The following is a 20,747-nucleotide window of genomic DNA, read 5'->3' as shown; positions in this document are numbered from 1 at the left end:
GCTGGGCAACAGCACTGATGAAACGGATATGGGGATTATACTGGATCACAAATTGAATGAGTCAATAACATGACTCCTGCCATCAAAGAGGCAAGCTATTTGTCTCCTGCCATCCCTCTCCAGCCTGTGACAAACAGAGGCCAGGGACACCATTTCTATGCCCTGACTAATAGCCTTTTATGGACCTAACCTCCATGAAATTAGCTAGCTTCTCTTTAAACTGTTATAGTCCTAGCCTTCACAGCCTCCTCTGGCAAGGAGTTCCACAGGTTGACTACACGCTGTGTGAAGAAGAACTTTCTTTTATTAGTTTTAAACCTGCTACCCATGAATTTCATTTGGTGTCCTCTAGTTCTTCTATTATGGAAAATAATAAATAACTTTTCTTTATTCGTCCTCTCCACACCACTCATGATTTTATATACCTCTATCATATCCCCTCTCAGTCTCCTCTTTTCTAAACTGAAAAGTCCCAGTCATTTTAACCTCTCTTCATATGGGACCCGTTCCAAACCCCTAATCATTTTAGTTGCCCTTTTCTGAACCCTTTCCAAGGCCAAAATATCTTTTTTGAGGTGAGGAGACCACATCTGTACACAGTATTCAAGATGTATGCGTACCATAGTTTTATACAGGGGCAGTAAGATATTCTGTGTCTTATTTTCTATCCCTTTCCTAATAATTCCTAGCATTCTATTTGCCTTTTTGACCGCTGCTGCACACTGTGTAGAAGTTTTCAGAGAACTATCACGATAATTCCAAGATCTCTTTCCTGATTTGTCATAGCCAAATTAGACCCCATCATACTATACGTATAGTTGGGGTTATTTTTTTCCAACGTACATTACTTTACACTTATCCACATTAAATTTCATTTGCCATTTTGTTACCCAATCACTCAGTTTGGTGAGATCTTTTTGAAGTTCTTCACAGTCTGCTTCTGTCTTGACTATCTTAAACAGTTTAGTATCATCCACAAACTTTACCACCTCACTGCTTACCCCTTTCTCCAGATCATTTATGAATAAGTTGAACAGGACTGGTCCCAGGACTGACCCTTGGGGGACACCACTAGTTACCCCTCTCAATTCTGAAAATTTACCATTTATTCCTACTCTTTGTTTCCTGTCTTTTAACCAGTTCTCAATCCAAGAAAGGACCTTCCCTCTTATCCCATGGCAATGTAATTTACAGAAGAGCCTTTGGTGAGGGACCTTGTCAAAGGCTTTCTGAAAATCTAAGTATACTATATCTACCCCTTGTCTGCATGTTTGTTAACCCCTTCAAAGAACTCTAATAGATTAGTAAGACATGATTTCCCTTTACAGAAACCATGTTGACTTTTGTCCAACAAATTATGTTCTTCTACGTGCCTGACAATTTTATTCTTTACTATTATTTCGACTAATTTGCCCGGTACTGAAGTTAGACTTACCAGTCTGTAATTGCCAGGATCGCCTCTAGAGCCCTTTTTAAATATAAGTGTCATATTAGCTACCTTCCAGTCATCAGATACGGAAGCCGATTTAAAGGACAGGTTACGAACCACAGATAATAGTTCAGCAATTTCCCATTTGAGTTCTTTTAGAACCCTTGGATGAATGCCATCCGGTCCAGGAGATTTGTTAACATTAAATTTTTCTATTTGTTCCAAAACCTCCTCTAATGACACTTCAATCCGGGACAGTTCCTCAGATTCATCACCCACAAAAGATGGCGCAGATTTGGGAATCTCCCTAATGTCCTCAGCCGTGAAGACCGAAGCAAAGAAATCATTTAGTTTCTCTGCAATGGCTTTATCGTCCTTCATTGCTCCTTTTATATCTCGATAGTCTAGGGGACCCACAGGTTTTTTAGCAGGCTTCCTGCTTCTAATGTACTTAAAAAACATTTTGTTATTTCTTTTTGAGTTTTTGGCTAGCTGTTCCTCAAATTTTTTTTTTTTTTTTTGCTTTTCTTATTACATTTTTACACTTGATTTGACAGTGTTTATGTTCCTTTCTCTTTATCTCACTAGGATTGGACTTCCACTTCTTAAAAGATGCCTTTTTGTCCCTCACTGCTTCTTTTACATGGTAGTTAAACCACGGTGACTTTTTTAGGTCTCTTGCCATGTTTTTTTTAATTTGGAGTTTACATTTAAGTTGGGTCTCTATTATGGTGTCTTTAAAAAATTTCCATGCACCTTGCAGGGATAAATTGCCAAGGGAGGTGGTGGAATCTCCCTCTCTGGAGATATTTAAGAACAGGTTAGATAGACATCTGTCAGGGATGGTGTAGACGGAGCTGGGTCCTGCCTTGAGGGCGGGGGGCTGGACTCGATGACCTCTCGAGGTCCCTTCCAGGCCTATGATTCTATGATTCTATGATTAACACTGAAATATTATAAAAAACATCTGACAAGGAAGAAGTTACTACTACCTTGTTCAGCTCTGGAAGAACATGATCTTCTGACATCCTTAGCATGGCTAGGGGAAAATTATAAGAGCAAAACATATTTTCAATACAATTAAAATTTTCCTAAGGTAAAATATTAAGATACAGATGACAGAGCAGGAAAGTTTACTCTAGCATATTGAAATATTGACTAGCACAAAGAACAAGGAATCACACAAGTTTCCTGGATTTTATTTATTAGCATGATTCAATACTAATATAGATTTTGAAATCAGGGGAGCAAATGATTTCTCAAATAAATGACTATTCTTCACTTAGAGGGGTCAAGTGATGCAACTGTTAATAAACAGGAGATAAATCATAGCCAGAGATTTCTCCCTCCCCCTAAACGAAAAAAGTCACTTTAACGCACATGAATTTCCAGGATAGAAATAAATAAAAAGTCATAATACCAGCTCCATAACTGGATTTAGTCAATCTATTTTTTGCCAATATATAAATACAATACTGGCTCTTTTCATCATTTAATTTTTGTGAAGATATCAAGGAGCTTATAATACTGCATAACTACATTTGTTAGAAGCCAATTCCACAAATTAAGCCACAGCCACATATTTTTACACTAATCCTAATATGCTATGACAATTCCAAAGAGAATAATTAAAATATAAAGCACATATGAGACATTTAAAATATAATTACACTTACCCACATACAACCATCGGAAAAATGCTTTGAAGTTTTTCATACTACTGTCTATAACTCTATATAAAAAAATAAAAATAGTAAAAGACTTGATCTAATAAAAGATGCAAGACTATGTGGAAGTCCTAACTGTGCTGTAGGTGGAGATGGTACTAATGCCTTTCATTACGTTGGTCTTGCACTTCCCATTACAAGATTGCTTTCAGGTGTTTATAACTTTGCCAAACTTTAAAAGTTTAAGTTGAATTTTTCCATGCTAGATGTCTGCCTCAGGCTGAATTGTTTTGGATAATTTCAGCCAAATTGGTTCACACATTTTGAAGAGCAATGTTTGGGAAAAATACATTTATCAGTTTAAAAGATGCTGCTGACATTTTCTTTGATGTGCTGGAGCACCGCTACATTCAAGATCAGGGACTTGACATTTGGAAGAAGGATGGATACTTGTGGCTGGGGTGTGCCTTTTTCTGTCTGCATGAGAATTCACCCCGTATTTTTCCAAATTATTAAACTTTTTTGGGGGAGAAGGATCACGGCTCACAAATGCTCTGTAGAGATTTGCTAAACCCTAACTAAAATCTCTGAAGATTTCATCCTCACTGAGAATGTACTATGCCTCAAAACTCCTACAGACAATAGGTCTGTACATGTACTAACCCCATAGGGCAGTGGAGCATACTTCTTCCAGGCTATAGGGGTGAAGTTAGAATTTTTTGTAATTCCTGCTCCTAGCAGCTCAGAGCAAAGTACTGGAGCTGAAAGTAGGGAAATTTATCTTGCTGTGCTCTCAACAATCCTCCTATCAACATTTGAACAGTGTGGAGAAGGAAGCATTTGATTCAAATGCTATTCTTGGGGGAATTCTGGCTACTGCATGTGTGCAGAAATTGTCCCCCCACACACAGTTCTGTTTCCCCACAGAAAAGTAACTTTCTGAAAGGAAAGGAAAGGAAAGGGAACCAGCAAGAATAGTCAGACACCCTCCCTAGCAGTGTACGTATATCATTTCAGGCACCCAGGACAGCTGATGGAAAAGTAAATTATCATGAGGCTTGGGATATCCCAGTTGGTGGTTCCTACTCTGAACCAGGATCAGCTGTTAGTCCCAGCTGGACTGGAGGTAAGGGGGAGAAACGGAATTTCCCTACAAGAAGCGGCCAGGGCTGGGTCGAACCTACTCCAGAAACCTCCCCCAGCTCCAGAAAGCTCAGCATCCTGCTTCCTGCACCCGTAACCCCTGAGCAGCAAGGGGAGCAGTCATGGTAAGGGGAGCTGTTCCCATGTTCATCAAACACCCTGTACCTGGATCCCCCTGCCAAGCCTCACTCCATACTTCGAGAATCCTCCCACTCAGCCTTCCATATCCAATGAGTGTAACTGGCTAACCATTTTAGCTGCTGCAAATTTCAGCAGTTAAGCAGTTACACATAAGGGCAACAGCCAATTCCCTGGGAGCCAAAGTGCACAGGGAGCTGGCTTTATCAGAAGCAGCAGCGCAAGGTGGCAGCTGGCTCCTGCCTGACACTCTGCTCCCACACATACTAGGTATATGAAAGTATAACCATGTACATGGTTAACCAATAAACCTGGGCTCACTGGTTAACTGTCATGGTTACAGGCAGGCTCCCAGTATGCACGGGGAGCTGGCTCCAGAGGAGCTGCCTCCTCACCCCCATGCTGCTGCCTCTGTATCAGAGGCAGCAGTGCAGGGACAGGCTCGCTGGATCGCCATGACCGGCTCCCAGGGAGCTGACAGCCTACCCCATATGTAACAATGTAACTTAAAATTTTCAGCAGCTACACGTTTACTTAATTAACCACATTTTAACATCCCTAATACATATTAAACATACAGTCCATACATACATACTATTGCTGTTAATCCATTACCTCAAGTGGCAGAGGAGCTAAAGGTTGCAAACCTGCTGATGACCCATGTGGGTATCAACATGATGCTACCTAATGGAATTTCTCCTTTTTTCAGTTTTTTTAAATAACCTAGGAAATTGCACATACACAAACTATGTGAAAGGAAAATTAACAGGGACTATATACCTAAGTTTAAAACTACTCTGCTCTTTAGAAATTACATTACATTAAGAGAACTAATTTTGTTGAAAAATGAACTGTGGACTAAACAATATAAAATATTACCCACAAATTTAGCTAGGTTAAAAGATTCATGTTAACCATTATTAAGGTTGCAAAATCAAGCCTTTAAAAGACAGGAAATGCTAGAACAAAGGTTGTCTATGTAACTGCAATTTAGCCTCTTGTGCATGTACACTCTGAGGCTATGTCTACACTACAAGGTTTTTGCACAAAAACCAGCAGTGTCTCTACACCTCAAGTGCATTTTTGCACAAGTAAATTGACAGAACAGAGGGCTTTTGCCAGTAGAGTTAATTCTCTCCCCACGAGGAATAATTCTTTTTTACGCTACAGCTCTTGCACAAAAAGACAGGTGTGGATGCTTCGGAGGGGTTTTTGCGCAAGAAACCCCTATCAGAAAAAGCACAGGCTGTGAATGGCCATCAGAGCTTTCTTGCGCAGGAGTGTCCATGCAGTATGGACACTCTCTTGTGCAAAAGCACATTGCTTTTGCGATGTGCTTTGAAGTCTGTACGCACTTTTACGCAAAAACCCTACAGTGTAGACTAAGCCTGGTAGTCTCCAATTACAAGATCACATGCTGTTTTTTCCAAAGGATACTAGTGTCTACAAAATTGATACTCACACCATAGAATAAAATGCCTTAATTGTACCAGTTATACTACTATTTTTGCTATGATCCACTTTGGTTCCCCTATTCATCACTCCACTATCTCCACTTGATCATTTCAATTATGTTTTTAATAAAGAAGATTGGGTTGCCAGATGCTTTCACAAAAAATCCCAGACATGGCAGGAAAAAAACTGGTTGAGGGAAACAACAACAACAAAACAGGAGACCAACCAAAGTTGTTAAGCAAAAAAAAAAAAAAAAAAATCCCTGCACTCCTCCCATCCAGTATTTTCTGGTTTTTTTTAATCGGCTAGGGGCCACGAATAACGAACCGTCCGGGCAAAAAACCGACACCTGGCAACACTAAAAGAAGATGATAGTACAGTTGCTGCAGTGGATTCTTCTTATACATAAAATGACGCTGAAGATTTTTCTAACATTCAGTTTAGCTACGCATTACATTCTTATATTTGAAAATAAAATTATGTTGCAACTCTCCAAATAAATACTTACTGAAGAAGCTCATTTGCTTTCAAGATGAAGGAGCCCACTGCTGTAATAGCATCTGCAAATAGAACAATCATTTTTAATTTTCAAAAGTAACATTAGCGGGATAAGTAGTGAGCCAATTACTGTACCTTCAATTCCTGCTGCATCCAATCCAAGAGACTCATATTTTTGTTTCCATGATGCCATTCCTTTCAATTCACTCAAATGGTACAACAGTGCCTCAGAACCACTATTACAAAGAAGGACAATTTCTCAATTAAGTGGAGACTCATTGTTTAACTGACAAGCATTTTATACATGAATAATTTCTTACTCATAAATCACTTTCTCATGCTTACTTTGTAAAGATCTTTCAAATCACTATAGCTATCCTCATTTTACAGAGAGCAAGCATTCTGTACAAATGTATTACCACTATTTTTTAAATCAGAGCCCCACAGCTCTTAAACATCAGATACAGCACATTTCCTATAGCTTTTCTAGTGCTAATAAGTTATATCAATCAAATATTTATTCCCTTTCAGTGCTTTAGGGAGACAAAAGTTAATGTTCAAGCTACATTTTATAGTTTTCTGATGTCACAAAATAATAAAACTAAACTTTGTAGGATCGTGGCAAGAAGTGATTATGTTTTTATTGGTCTCAGTTTCTTTCCAACAAATACTTACTAATACATTTATTTGTGTAATTCATTAAGATTTGTACAAACCCTATGACATACCTCTGCAAGTGACTTATGACTAATTTTTGTATACTGGAGTAGGAAGACTCTATGGACTGACCAAGCTTTTTTAAACCCTGATAGAAAAGAGACATACTTTATTACAGTATATTAATAAGACACTTATGAAAAATACTAAAATAGACCATTTAAATATAGTAAATATCATCATACCTTTACTGTTAGTTGGTTCATTAAAAGTGCTTGAAGTTCAAGGCTAAGTGACAAAAATTAAAATAAGTGTTTTCCTTTAATCTAAATGCACATTTAAAAGTTGAAACTAAAATATAAAACCCCCAGCACTTACCTTGCTTTGCCCCACAAGAGCAGCTGCATAAACTCATCCTGTACAGAAGTGGTTGTGTTCTTTTCCTGTTAATCATAAATTACTAAAATAAACTGATGATTTTTATTTAATTACCAATTTGCAACATTAGAATTTTAAATACCTAATTTAAAATACAGAGAAACAAAATACATCATTGAACGCAGAAGAGAAACTCTTGATCACTGCAAACTCAATGATTAAAATAGGAAAAAAGTTCACTACTTTCACATATATACCATTAATGATAAGAGTTTTGAACATTATTTTTATTAATTAAGAATCTATGGTACCAAATCATTTTTAAAATGTGTGTTTCAAATACTTACAAAATGTAAGCCACTCCAGCAGTATTTAATAAATAGCTCACTTGCACATACTCTACTATACTTTTTCCTACTTGACGTAAAGCCAGTTGAGATGAACCAAGGTGCAGATTCTGCAGATCAATAGTTATGATAATTGGAATCTGTGCTAGGAAATTATTTGCTTATAAAAAAAGAATTCAACTTGAGCCACTCAGAAATTAAGAGTGTAAACATATTGCTCAAGTTGTACACTTTCATGGAGGGGCCAGTCAGTTTCTAACACAAGCATATTCAGTGGGTTAGAAAACACAAATCTAATAAGAAAGCAATCAGCCAATATTTATACTAGTGGACAGCCATTGCTACTGCATTAACATGAATACATTAAAACAATAAAACTTAACAATAGTCATCACTGGACTAGAATGTCACAGGATAATACTACTGAGCCCTCAAACAATGCTTTTTCAACTTCAAAGCACCTGGCAAACATTAATTACTAATGGACTATAGCTTCCCTCTGAATCCTGTGATAGCTGCTCATTACACATGAAAGAAACAGAACTGAGATATGAAATAATATAATATAAATAAGAAGCTATTCATTCTCTACCTTCTCCAAATAAATGCTTATACACAATACCTGTACAAATTTGGTTAGACGTGAGTCCATCTGCATCAATATTTCTTCCCATGCTTCGCACATACATGTCAATGACAACTTTATATACTGCAATGCAAATTTAAATTAGTGCAGTGAATTTTTTCATATTCAGACTAAATATATTCTCATAAGAATCTTCTCTTCACATTTCTAAAGCTGTGCTCTATTAACTTAAAAATCAACTTAAATACCTTAGTGAGTGTTTTATACTAAGGGTGTGTCTACTCTTAGCTCAAAGTGCATAGCTTATTTCGAGTCAATTTTGAAATAGCTTATTTCGTAAGCGCCAAATTTTGAAATAAACTGCTATTCCGAAATGCGCCTTAATCCTCGTGGAGAAAGGTTTACGGGGATGTCAGATGAGCACACCAATTATTCCAAAATTTATTTTGAAGTAACAGGCGCACTGTCAAGGAATGGAATAGCTATGTCGAGATACCAAAAGTATCTTGAAATAGTGCTGCAGTGTAGACGTACCCTAATAGGGTTAAATAATCCAATCCAAATAAATGCCTCTAATAACTGTGGCATTAAAAAAAAGTTGTAACAATGTAAATGTACCTGTAGGAGAGTTGAAATATGAGTAAATTTCCTGGCCATTCGAGTTACCTCAGGTAAATAAACTGATAGCAGACTGGTGTCCAGCTGTAATATTAAAGGGAAGAAACAGTTATAATCAAATGAATGGTCTTTTTACTTTCTGTAAAAGTAGACTTGATCATGTGCACTAAAGCAAAATCTACACAAGCCCATTCTCCATTTCAAGTTTTCCCTCTTTTAAATTTAACACAACAAGTGATTGCATTTTTTGTGACGGTTCGCACCAGTATGGCATACCGTCACTTTTTGAGCACTCGCTGCTTTCCTCCGAAACAGGACCCAGCCAGCCCCTCAAGTGAGCAGCTGCTCTGCACCAGACGGAGGCCCACTCGGGACAGACGGCAATTAAAGAGGGACCGTTGCCTTTTTTTTTTTCTTGGTTGACAAAACGCTAGTACTGGCATTTTTTTTTTTAAACAAAAGAAGCTCTGTCTACATGAATCCTTTTATACATCTGAAAAATTTGATATTAGGTTTTGTGTGCATGTGTGTGTGTTGACTGAGGTAGAAGCAATGTAATAGACACAGCAATTGAGGTCTTAAGTGTAGTATTGTTAAATTGTGTCAATATAGAAAGGTTTGGTAATCTCACTCACTATATTAGCAAATAGTGAAACTTTTAGTTGTTAATTTAGTAGAGGGAAGACAGTATATATAAAAACACTTCAGAGTTTCATCACCGTCAATCACATATTATAACAATTTGAGTCAACAAGAAAATTTCAAAAAAATTAAATATGACATGACCTTTGGAGAGAATGTAGAAATATTTTTTTCATTACGTAAACAGAAATGAGGGCAATATATTATAATTGTTTGATAGAAGTAGCAAAAATAAATAGTTGTAGAAAACACCACTATTTTGCTCTTGATGACTCCATTTTACTCACCTGGAAATATGTTATCTCTGGTTCACTATCTGGAGAAACTTGCACCTCAGTAATGACTGACAGTGATTTCAAGTCACTAGACAAGCATAATCCAAGGCAAGAACCTGCTACCTGCAAGAGTCCAATATAAAGGCTTTAAAGCATTTCATTTTCTCAATAGCCCAACAGGTAACAAGTAGATATATTATTACACTGATCCATTAACTTTGAACTAAATATATGTCCTTATTTCAAACAGAAACTGCATTCTATTTCTGTGTAAATATCAACTGAAAGAAAAGTCTCAGCTATGGGGGGGGGGGGAAGTGTGCTTACTATTTTGTTTTGGATGATCAGTATTAGATAATGAACTTGTTTTGAATGATACAAGATTTTATTTTTTTCCTGACAGAATATTAATTAAAACAAACACAGAACTATCCCTTTCTTTGGATTTTAAGAATCATAATATTGAACTGTTGAAGTTGCAATACAACACACTAGGGATGTCAACCTGTAAACAAATACTCCATTAACTGATAAGCCTAGGCTTGTCAGTTAAATTTGTCGACTACACACATTCCCCCCCTGCACTGGCTCCCTGAAGCAGCGTCCTCCACCCCAGGGGCAGGGAATAGGAAAGGCTGCCCCTGTCTGCTGGGAGCTTGGATCTCCCATTGACAACGACTGCTGCCATCCCATGCTGCTGCCTCTGTATGAGAGGCAGCAATGCAGGGCAGCAGGAAAGAGCTGGTCTGCGTGGGGAGCTGGATAGAGAGGCAGCAGCATGGGGTGACAGAGGGCTCCCTGGGAGTGGGGCCAGGAGCACATTGGCTGCCAGTCCTGTCCCCAGGGATTATTGAATAGTTGTGTAACCGCTAAAATTTGATGTGGTTACATGACTATTCAATTACATGCTATCTAATATCCCTACTCCAGACTCCCAAAGGTGAATTAAAAACTTTGTTTAACTAATAAAGTTTATTTTAAGGGAAGAAATTATACAGAAAGTTAAAAATAAAAAAATTAAAAAACCCACACTTACCTCTGTTACTGTAGCAATTTTGTACATTCCATAAGCATAAATCTCAATGAATCCAGAACTGCCTCCCAGGACAAGGGCATTTAGCCTGATAACAAGACACAGAAATTACTCAGTGAATTGTCCAAATTGGAGGGAAAAAAATCCATTTTGACTGGATTCTGACAAGCCTAGTCTGTAAATCACTAGTTGGCTGTTTCTATTTCATATGGATACCTATTCTTAGAATATTTAAAAAGTAATCTTCATACTACAGACTTTGATGAACAATAATTAACATTAAAACACAAAATTCTTAAATACAATGTTAAAATATTGTTTAATAAGAGAAATGAAAAGCTCTATAAAAGGTTACTTACTCCAATGCCATTAGTATAGATATATAAACATGATTTATATACACATCCTATTTCTTCTTTCTAAAGGGTAGACAACATATTTACTCTTTTAAAACTTCTTTTATATTCAGCAACTTTTACTCTAATTTAACTCTGAATAGGTCAATCGTTACACAATGGCATTTCTCCACTCAATTTTAAATGCAACGAAAACCGAAAATAAATATTATTGGTACTTCTTCTATGGTGCTACAACAGCAACAGATGGGCTGGACTGGGCCTGAGAGACTGGTATTTATTCTTATCTGTAATGCTAACTTGCTGTGAAACTTTGGCCAACTCACTTCATCCTTCTATGCCTAGGTTTCCTCTCCCATCCTTTGTCTATCCATTTGTATTGTAAACTCTTTGGAGTAAGGAATCTATGATGGAGCTGAATATTTCTATACTCCTTAAAGGACTCCTCCAGAAAAAAAAGACTTGATTTCATTAAATCCTTCTTTACCTTTTATAACTGACAAGAGACACCACTTTTGTAGATAACATTAAGAAAAAAAGTTACATATTATTTTATATCCAAAGTTGCCATTATTTTAAGATTTCAAAGAACAATACTTACCTTATATCTCCCAAGAGCTTCATAATCTCATCTGATTTTTCTTCACTAAAAATATAAAAATGTGATTATGGTAACCCATGCACAATCATAAGCATGAATGTAAAAAGACACATAAAGTTATCAGTTCTTACCTAAAAATTTTTGCAGTAGTACTGTAGCTAAATTGAAGTCAAAATAAAGTTTGAGAAATAAGTATTTTCAATAAAAATATCTTCTCATTTATGTCAATACAGTTGTGTACTATTAAACGTAAAAACCCGAAAAATGACAAATAACAAATTAGGAAATTTAACACCTACTTTTTTGGCAATGCAGGTAATTTCGGCAGGAGAAGATTTGACTCATCCTCAGCATTATAAAATGAAGTGAGAACACTGAAAAAGTAACACTGATTAAGAATGTCTTTGCCTTTGCTGCCAGACTTACAAAAATCTAAATATATTATACAGGCAGTCCCCGGGTTACGTATAAGATAGGGACTGTAGGTTTGTTCTTAAGTTGAATTTGTATGTAAGTCGGAACTGGTACATATTGTAGGGGAAACTCTAGCCAAACATTTCTCCAGAGCTCAGTTTTATTCTCCCACACCTCACTTTCCTCAGTCCTTTATTCTCAAGCTGAGGTGTCTGCTGAGAAAAGCCGCTCCGCGTCTCCCTGGTCTGCTGGGGGGGGGGGGGGGCGGCGCTAGCTTCGCGTCTCCCTAGTCTGCTGGGGGGAAGCAGCTAGTGCGGGGTTGCCTCACCCTGTTTGTAAGTAGGGATCCGATGTAAGTTGGATCCATGTAACCCGGGGACTGCCTGTATATAAATGCTAGGTAGTAATGTGGACTTAACATATCACATGTGTTAAAAGAGTTGTTAATGTCACAAGCATATCCTTTGTTTTCTAAATACAGACATTTAAAAATGCAATCATGTCAATACAAGATAACTAACGAGTGATCTCTTTTGTTTTGATATCCTCTCCACTTGCTTTGTGTTTCCCACATAGAAGGGAAAGAACAGTTTTATATCTGGTGGTTCAGTGGTTTGCATCTCAAATCTTCCATCATTATTATTTGTATTACAGCAATAAGGAAAATCTGGAGCACAGGACCTCACAGTGCTAGACAGTGTATAAACAGACACGCACACAAAAAGACTTCTTGTGCCCTAAAATGTGTTAAATACTTCCTATCATTAGTCGATAGGCCACATCCAAAGCCCATTGAAGTCAACAAAAAGACTCATCAGTGTAAAGCAAAGCCTTTTTTACAAACTCATTTCAGGTTAATATATATCCATAAGTGTCCAATATGTTATGTGTTTATGGTGGAAGCATGAGGTTGCAATTAAAAGTATGTGTTATACTTTAAGGAGACACTTAGGACACCCACAACATATTTTGCAGGAAGTTACATATAAAGATGCCTAGTGTGGAAATGGGCCATGAAGGCATTAATCCTTGGCTAAAAGATTTCCTTGCTGGTTCAGAAAGGAATGGGTAACCTAGGAATTTACCTAACCTTAATGCCTTTTAAACAAAATTTGTATATAATGAATGTCTTGGGGTTTTAATACAGCCAGTGAAGAAGAGTTTGTGAGGACACAGAAATCCCCTATGGCATGTGGAACAATGGAGGGCACATATCAGATCTACTCAATTGTCATACAGTGAATGGAAGCACAATTTACAATTAATGGCACATCACTTGCAGACAGTGAGGGCAATCTGGAGTCTTGAGATATAAACATAATGAAGATATCACTTCCAAAAGCTCTGGGCCTTCCATCAAGTAATTAAAAATAAATCACTAAACTTTTTGAAAATGTGAGTAAAATATTTTATCGCCTTCCATTGTCCAGGCATAAAGAAGCAGATTAAAGCAATAAGTTTGATATTAATAAAACAGAACCATTATGTAATTAAGCAGCAATTATGCAAGTCAATACTAGTTCATATATGTAAATAAATAAGTTATAATAACCTATAAATTAATAAATGGATGCTCTTGCTCTTATAACTAGAAAACAAAAATATCAAATTTATAGCACTAGAACAGCACTATTATCAATACCTGTAATATGTAAAAAACCTACACTAGAAACAAAAAAGGGGATTTATTTAATGACTGAGCTGTGTGACAAAATTACTAGGTTGAGGATTTTTTTCTTTTGTTTTTTGCTTAACTAGTATATTCCACTATTTAATTAGAAAGTTTTAGAGCTCTACCTGCTTTCTTCAGTTACTTCCATCCAATGCATGTAAGTAATAGGAGCATCCACTGAGAAAGAGTGTAAGCTTTCAGGTTTTTCTACATCACACAGGATAACACGTTTGGTATCAGCTAGGCCAAAAGCCAAAACTAGAGAAGTAACAGAATAATGTGAAACAATCAACACATAAAACATTGTACCTACTTCAAGTATATGACAAGGTAGGAAATGTAAAAATTCTTCAGTCATTGACTCCAAATACTATGTACAATTTTCTCTTTCTACTTGTAGTACTTAAAAAACCCATTACTTTCTATTCTAATTTTAAATCATCTTACTAAAAAGCAGACTTGAAGTCAACCTTCTTATTTTAAAATGGCATATTGAATCAAATGCGACAAATGATCTGATCCTGCAAAGACACATATTTTGACCAGAGAGCGAAAGCAGACAGAGGGCTGCAGACAAGGGAGTTTGAGAGGAAGGCCTACTATGGTCGGGAAGACCCGCAACACCTGGGCCAGCACTGCTTCTGTCTCCTCCACCTTCACCTGTAGCCAGACAGAGCACCTGAGCATGGATGCCTCTACCCAGATCCTGGTGTGGTTTTGCAGGGCCTGTAACTTGCAATTCCCACTTACTGATATCCAGGCTAGGGAGATCATCCAATGTGAAAGGTGCTTGCTGGTGGAATCTCTTAGGCAGCAGGTGGGAGAGCTACAGGAGGAGGTGGCTAGGTTGAAGAGCACCCAAATCCACGAGCAATTCCTGGACCGTGTTCATGAGGAGACAGCTGAGGTAGCTGTCCCACTACACAGGACTGCGAGCACACCGCTGGTGGAGGAGGAGACGGCTCAGGGTGGACACTGGCAGCTGGTTACTTCTTGCAGCAGGAACTGCTCCACCCCTGCTCCGAACCCTCCCGCCATGGTACTAGGAAACCGTTATGCTCTTCTTTATACAGGAGATAAGGAATCATCCCCTACAACAGAGAAGGAGAAGCCTCGTACCCCCAAGGCCGGGAGGTCTGCTGCCACCACTGCAAATAGAAAATGTAGGGTAGTGGTTGTCGGAAACTCTCTTCTGAGGGGGATGGAGGTGCCCATCTGTCGCCCTGACATTTCATCTCGGGAGGTATGCTGCCTGCCGGGATGTTATGGAGGCATTGTTGAGGATTAGCTGGCCCTCTGACTACTACCCCATGCTGCTCATCCATGTGGGCACGAATGATACCACGAGGTGTGACACTGAGCTGATCAAGAGTGACTACAGGGCTCTGGGAGTACGGGTGAAGGAGTCTGGAGCGCAGGTGGTATTCTCTTCGATCCTTCCTGACAAAGGCAGGGGCCCAGGCAGGGACAGGTGCATCCTGGAGGTGAATGCCTGGCTGCAAAGATGTTGTTGCCAGGAGGGCTTTGGCTTCCTCGACCACAGGATGCTATTCCAGGAAGGACTGCAAGGCAGAAATGGCGTTCACCTTTGGAGGAGGGGGAAGACCCTATTTGGACACAGACTGGCTAACCTAGTGAGGAGGGCTTTAAACTAGGTTCGACAGGGACAGGTGAGCAAAGCCCACAGGTAAGTGGAGATCATGGAGACCTGGGACATGGGTCGGAAATGGGAGGGAGCATGGGCTATAATGGCAGAAAGAAAGGAGGGTCAGTGCAAAATTGGGAGGCAAGTTCAAATCAGTATCTTAGATGCCTATATAAAAATGCGAGAAGTAAGGGTAATAAGCAGGAAGAACTGGAAGTGCTAATAAATAAGTACAATTATGACACTGTTGGCATCACAGAAACTTGGTGGGATAATACACGATTGGAATATTTGTATAGAAGGGTACAGCTTGCTCAGGAAGGATAGACAGGGAAAAAAGGGAGGAGGTGTTGCCTTATATATTAAAAATGAACACACTTGGAGGGAGGTGGAGATGGACATAGGAGACAGGAGTGTTGAGAGTCTCTGGGCTAGGCTAAAAGGGATTAAAGGCCACCTACCCAGGTGGAAGAAGTGGATGAGGCTTTTTTTAAACAACTAACAATATCATCCAAAGCCCAAGATTTGGTGATGATGGGGGACTTCAACTATCCAGATATATATTGGGAAAATAACACAGCGGGGCACAGACTATCCAATAAGTTCTTGGACTGCACTGGAGACAACTTTTTATTTCAGAAGGTTGAAAAAGCTACCCGGGGAAAGCTGTTCTAGATTTGGTCCTAACAAAAAGGGAGGAACTGGTTGAGAATTTGAAAGTGGAAGGCAGCTTGGGTGAAAGTGATCATGAAATCACAGAGTTCACAATTCTAAGGAAGTGTAGAAGGGAGAACAGCAAAATAGAGACAATGGATTTCAGGAAGGCAGATTTTGGTAAGCTCAGAGAGCTGATAGGTAAGGTCCCATGGGAATCAAGACTGAGGGGAAAAACAGCTGAGGAGAGTTGGCAGTTTTTCAAAGGGACATTATTAAGGGCCCAAAAGCAAGCTATTCCGCTGTGTCGGAAAGATAGAAAATACGGCAAAAGACTGCCTTGGCTTAACCATGAGATCTTGCATGATCTAAAATAAAAAAGGAGTCCTATAAAAAATGGAAAGTAGGACAAATTACAAAGAACGAATATAGGCAAACAAGGAATAAAGGGAATAAAGGGAAACAAGAAGACTTTTTATAAATACATTAGAAGCAAGAGGAAGACCAAGGACAGGGTAGGCCCACTGGTCAGTGAGGAGGGAGAAACAGTAACAGGAAACTTGGAAATGGCAGAGATGCTTAATGACTTCTTTGTTTCGGTCTTCACCAAGAAGTCTGAAGGAATGCCTAACATAGTGAATGCTAGTGGGAAGGGGGTAGGTTTAAAAGATAAAATAAAAAAAGAACAAGTTAAAAATCACCTAGAAAAGTTAGATACCTGATGAAATGCATCCTAGAATACTCAAGGATCTGATAGAGGAGGTATCTGAGCCTCTAGCTATCATCTTTGGAAAATCATGGGAGACAGGAGAGATTCCAGAAGACTGAAAAGGGGCAAATATAGTGCCCATTTATAAAAAGGGAAATAAGAACAACCCATGAAACTACAGACCAGTTAATTTAACTTCTGTGCCAGGGAAGATAATGGAGCAAGTAATTAAGGAAATCATCGGTAAACACTTGGAAGGTAGCATGGTGACAGGGAACATCCAGCATGGATCTGTAAAGAACAAATCATGTCAAACCAATCTGCTAGCTTTCTTTGATAGGATAACAAGTTTTGTGGATAAGGGAGAAGCAGTGGATGTGGTATACCTAGACTTAGTAAGGCGTTTGATACGGTCTCACATGATATTCTTATCAATAAACTAGGCAAATACAACTTAGATGGGGCTACTATAAGGTGAGTGCATAACTGGCTGGATAACCATACTCAGAGAATAGTTATTAATGGTTCACAATCCTGCTGTAAAGGTATAACAAGTGGGGATCTGCAGGGGTCTGTTTTGGGACCGGCTCTGTTCAATATCTTCATCAATGATTTAGATATTGGCATAGAAAGTACACTTATTAAGTTTGCAGATGATACCAAGCTGAGAAGGGTTGCAACTGCTCTGGAGGATAGGGTCATAATTCAAAATGATCTGGACAAATTGGAGAAATGGTCTGAGGTAAACAGGATGACGTTTAATAAAGACAAATGCAAAGTGCTCCACTTAGGAAGGAACAATCAGTTTCACACATACAGAATGGAAAGCGACTTTCTAGAAAGGAGTACAGCAGAAAGGGATCTGTATATAACTAGGGGTTATAGTGGACCACAAGCTGAATATGAGTCAGCAGTGTGATGCTGTTGCAAAGAAAGCAAACATGATTCTGGGATGCATTAACAGGTATATTGTAAGCAAGACACGAGAAGTCGTTCTTCTGCTCTACTCTGTGCTAGTTAGGCCTCAGTTGGAGTATTGTGTCCAGTTCTGGGCACTGCATTTCAAGAAAGATGTGGAGAAATTGGAGAGAGTCCACAGAAGAGCAACAAGAACGATTAAAGGTCTAGAGAACATGACCTATGAAGGAAGGCTGAAAGAATTGGGTTTGTTTAGTTTAGAAAAGAGAAGATTGAGGGGGGACATGATAGCAATTTTCAAGCATCTAAAAGGGTGTCATAAGGAGGTGGGAGAAAACTTGTTCATCTTGGCCTCTGAGGACAGAACAAGAAGCAATGGGCAATGGGTATTTGGTCCTGCCATGAGGGCAGGGGACTGGACGCGATGACCTCTCGAGGTCCCTTCCAGTCCTAGTATTCTATGATTCTATGATATTTAACCTAGATCCATACTTAGCTTACTGTTACTCATGGGAGAAAAAATACGCTAACCATGAACACAAGTATTAGCAAATTTGGTGCCAAAATATATTTGAAACACAGTGTTTATTTAACAAATATATTTTATTGCAACATAATATAATTCTAAGATTCTCACAAGAACACATCCCTATTTGATTCAAGTACTGAAACATTTGGATCAGAACTTATATGACTACTGTACATTCATTTTTTGAACTAATTCATTCCCAATGTGTAATATAATAAGAGATTCTGCTCATATGCACGTGGATGATTGATATGAAACATCTCTGCACTATTAAGAGTTGAATATTATGTCATGCAATCTGAAAAATAATATTCCCATAATTGCAATCTTATTTTAAATGTCACCTGTCACTTCAGTGTCACTATAAAAGTAGCCATTCTTTATAGATCACATCATTCATCAGAGGAATAACTTTCCCACTTATTTTATTTGCTAAATAAAATTACGCTACCCTTTTCTTAACATTGTGTAGTGGGAATTTTCTTTTCAAGTTAGGTAATGCTGTGTTTACTAAAAGTATCTATTGGTTTCCAACACCATTTTTATTGCAGCAAAAAGCATCATGTATTTAATATTACTTTTGCCATCTGGTCTCCAAGCGAGGGCTGTAACTTCTTTCCCTGTATTTTCATTTGGTGGCAAACTCCAAACTCGTTGAAAGTTTGCAAGTCGGTGAAGTAAAACCTGAAAAGCAGATAGATTACATGTAGGAAAATTTAACATCTTCCCCTATAACAATATTTTATAAATCAGCCACTAAAGATGCTTTTATTAGGCTTAAAACCCATATCTGGAAAGCTATTCATATAAAGAAAACAATCATTTTACGCATACATTATTCTTGGGCACACTGTCTACTACAAGCAATGAAAAGAGGTTTTAGGCTGAGAGAGAAGTCTACAATCAGTCTGACTAATAGGAATAATAATTATAATATGGTATTTAGGGAGGCTTTCCCACCACAAATAGTATCTGTATTGTGGAAGCATTGCCGTTGATCTTCCCATGCACAGTCAAGGCTCTTCAAGAGGAAACTGAAGTGTAAAGCAGTGATTTTCAATCTTTTTTCATTTGTAGGTCACCTGAGTAATTTCAAATGGAAGTGGGGAAATCTTAGACTTAGTGTGTGGACCTTCCTCCCCTCCTCGCAGAGGTCCAATGATACGTAAAGAGCTTTTTAACAAAAAAGAACACGTTGTAGAGAAGGAAAGGGAATTAAGGAAAACAGAAACAGAGAAAAAGAGAGAGAGCAAGAGAGCGTGTGCATGAGCAGAGATATTAAAAAAACCCTTCTCTGATGGAACACACACTCCCTCCCACCAGTCATCTGCAGATAGCACTGCCATAAGATGAGGAAAGGCATATGGCAAACTGGCAAGAGAAGCTCTGAATTACATTACTTCAAGAAACAAACTGAGAGCTACATTATGTTGTTCCAGCTTCTGCATCACTAACCAGTTTTCAATGCTTTTATTGGTTTTAAAATTATTTTAAATATAAATTAATTTTACACACTTGTTAAGTCACAAAAAACAGGCTAGCTACTGGGAATTACCATTTACTTAGATTGCTAAGCAAAATAAAAAGGACAAGGTAAGGAAAAATGTCTCCTATCACAAAAGTATTTTAGCCCAATATATAAAAAACATTATATTGTGGACAAAGGACTACATTTATAGTAAAAACAGAGACAATATCCCCACTCCACCTCCAGCAGCAATTATTGCTTTTTTGCTCTTTCCTCCCAGTGATCTGAACATGAAAAATGTCAAGATGAATACAGAATCTTGTGGTGACAGGCTAAACATTTAAACAATCTCCCTTTTCCAGAACACATCTGAAGAATATCAGAATTGTGAGAGAACACAACACAGGAAGAAAATCAATACTGACAATTAAAAGCAAACAATTTTTAAAGCACTTTAGGAAAATAGGATGCTCCCCAAAGTCATCAAAGACTGAAAACGATACTCAGATACAGCAGCAAAGTATCTGTGTTAGTCTGTAACTTTCAAAACAATGAACAGTCCTGTGTCACCTTAGACTAACCAATATACCATGAGCTTTTATGTCCAGGGAGGTTAATATGTTCCCCTACAGGATTATGTGTGCTACCATTCCTGGATTTATGTCCATTAATCTGTTGTGGCAGAGACTGTCTGCTTTGGCCAATATACATGGCAAAGAGGCATTGATGGCACTTGATGTCATATACTATATTAGACGATGTGCAATTGTATGAGCCCCTGATGTTGTGGCTTACGTGGTTAGGTCCTGCGATGGTGTCACTTGTATCCCTATGTGCACAAAGGTGGCAACGGGGTTTGTTGCAGGTGTAGGTTCCTAGGTGAGTGTATCTGTGATGTGGAGTATGGCGGTTGGT

At 38.3% G+C, this 20,747-nt stretch overlaps 1 protein-coding gene across 2 annotated transcripts in view; it reads right to left on the bottom strand.

Annotated features, from left to right (window-relative positions):
• The window catches only part of ANAPC4 (anaphase promoting complex subunit 4), a 35,532-nt gene that overhangs the window by 12,371 nt on the left and 2,414 nt on the right, over positions 1-20,747 (bottom strand). The window contains exons 2-17 of one of the 2 annotated variants that reach the window (XM_075930623.2): positions 18,943-19,048; positions 14,035-14,167; positions 12,123-12,197; positions 11,955-11,981; positions 11,824-11,868; positions 10,870-10,954; positions 9,846-9,956; positions 8,917-9,000; positions 8,335-8,421; positions 7,366-7,430; positions 7,233-7,275; positions 7,059-7,135; positions 6,466-6,566; positions 6,341-6,392; positions 3,106-3,161; positions 2,419-2,468 (exon numbers count right to left, since the gene is read on the bottom strand). In XM_075930623.2, the coding sequence (XP_075786738.2) occupies positions 2,419-2,468; positions 3,106-3,161; positions 6,341-6,392; positions 6,466-6,566; positions 7,059-7,135; positions 7,233-7,275; positions 7,366-7,430; positions 8,335-8,421; positions 8,917-9,000; positions 9,846-9,956; positions 10,870-10,954; positions 11,824-11,868; positions 11,955-11,981; positions 12,123-12,197; positions 14,035-14,167; positions 18,943-19,048 (1,197 nt within the window). The remainder of the gene's footprint in view (positions 1-2,418; positions 2,469-3,105; positions 3,162-6,340; positions 6,393-6,465; positions 6,567-7,058; positions 7,136-7,232; positions 7,276-7,365; positions 7,431-8,334; positions 8,422-8,916; positions 9,001-9,845; positions 9,957-10,869; positions 10,955-11,823; positions 11,869-11,954; positions 11,982-12,122; positions 12,198-14,034; positions 14,168-18,942; positions 19,049-20,747) is intronic. The other variant, XM_075930624.2, reaches the window with a different exon arrangement.

This window comes from Pelodiscus sinensis, chromosome 4 (assembly GCF_052426305.1).
Source record: "Pelodiscus sinensis isolate ZL-2025 chromosome 4, ASM5242630v1, whole genome shotgun sequence".
NCBI lineage: Eukaryota > Metazoa > Chordata > Testudines > Trionychidae > Pelodiscus > Pelodiscus sinensis.
Note: the sequence above shows the minus strand (reverse complement) of the source record. Positions and strands in the feature narration are given on the sequence as shown.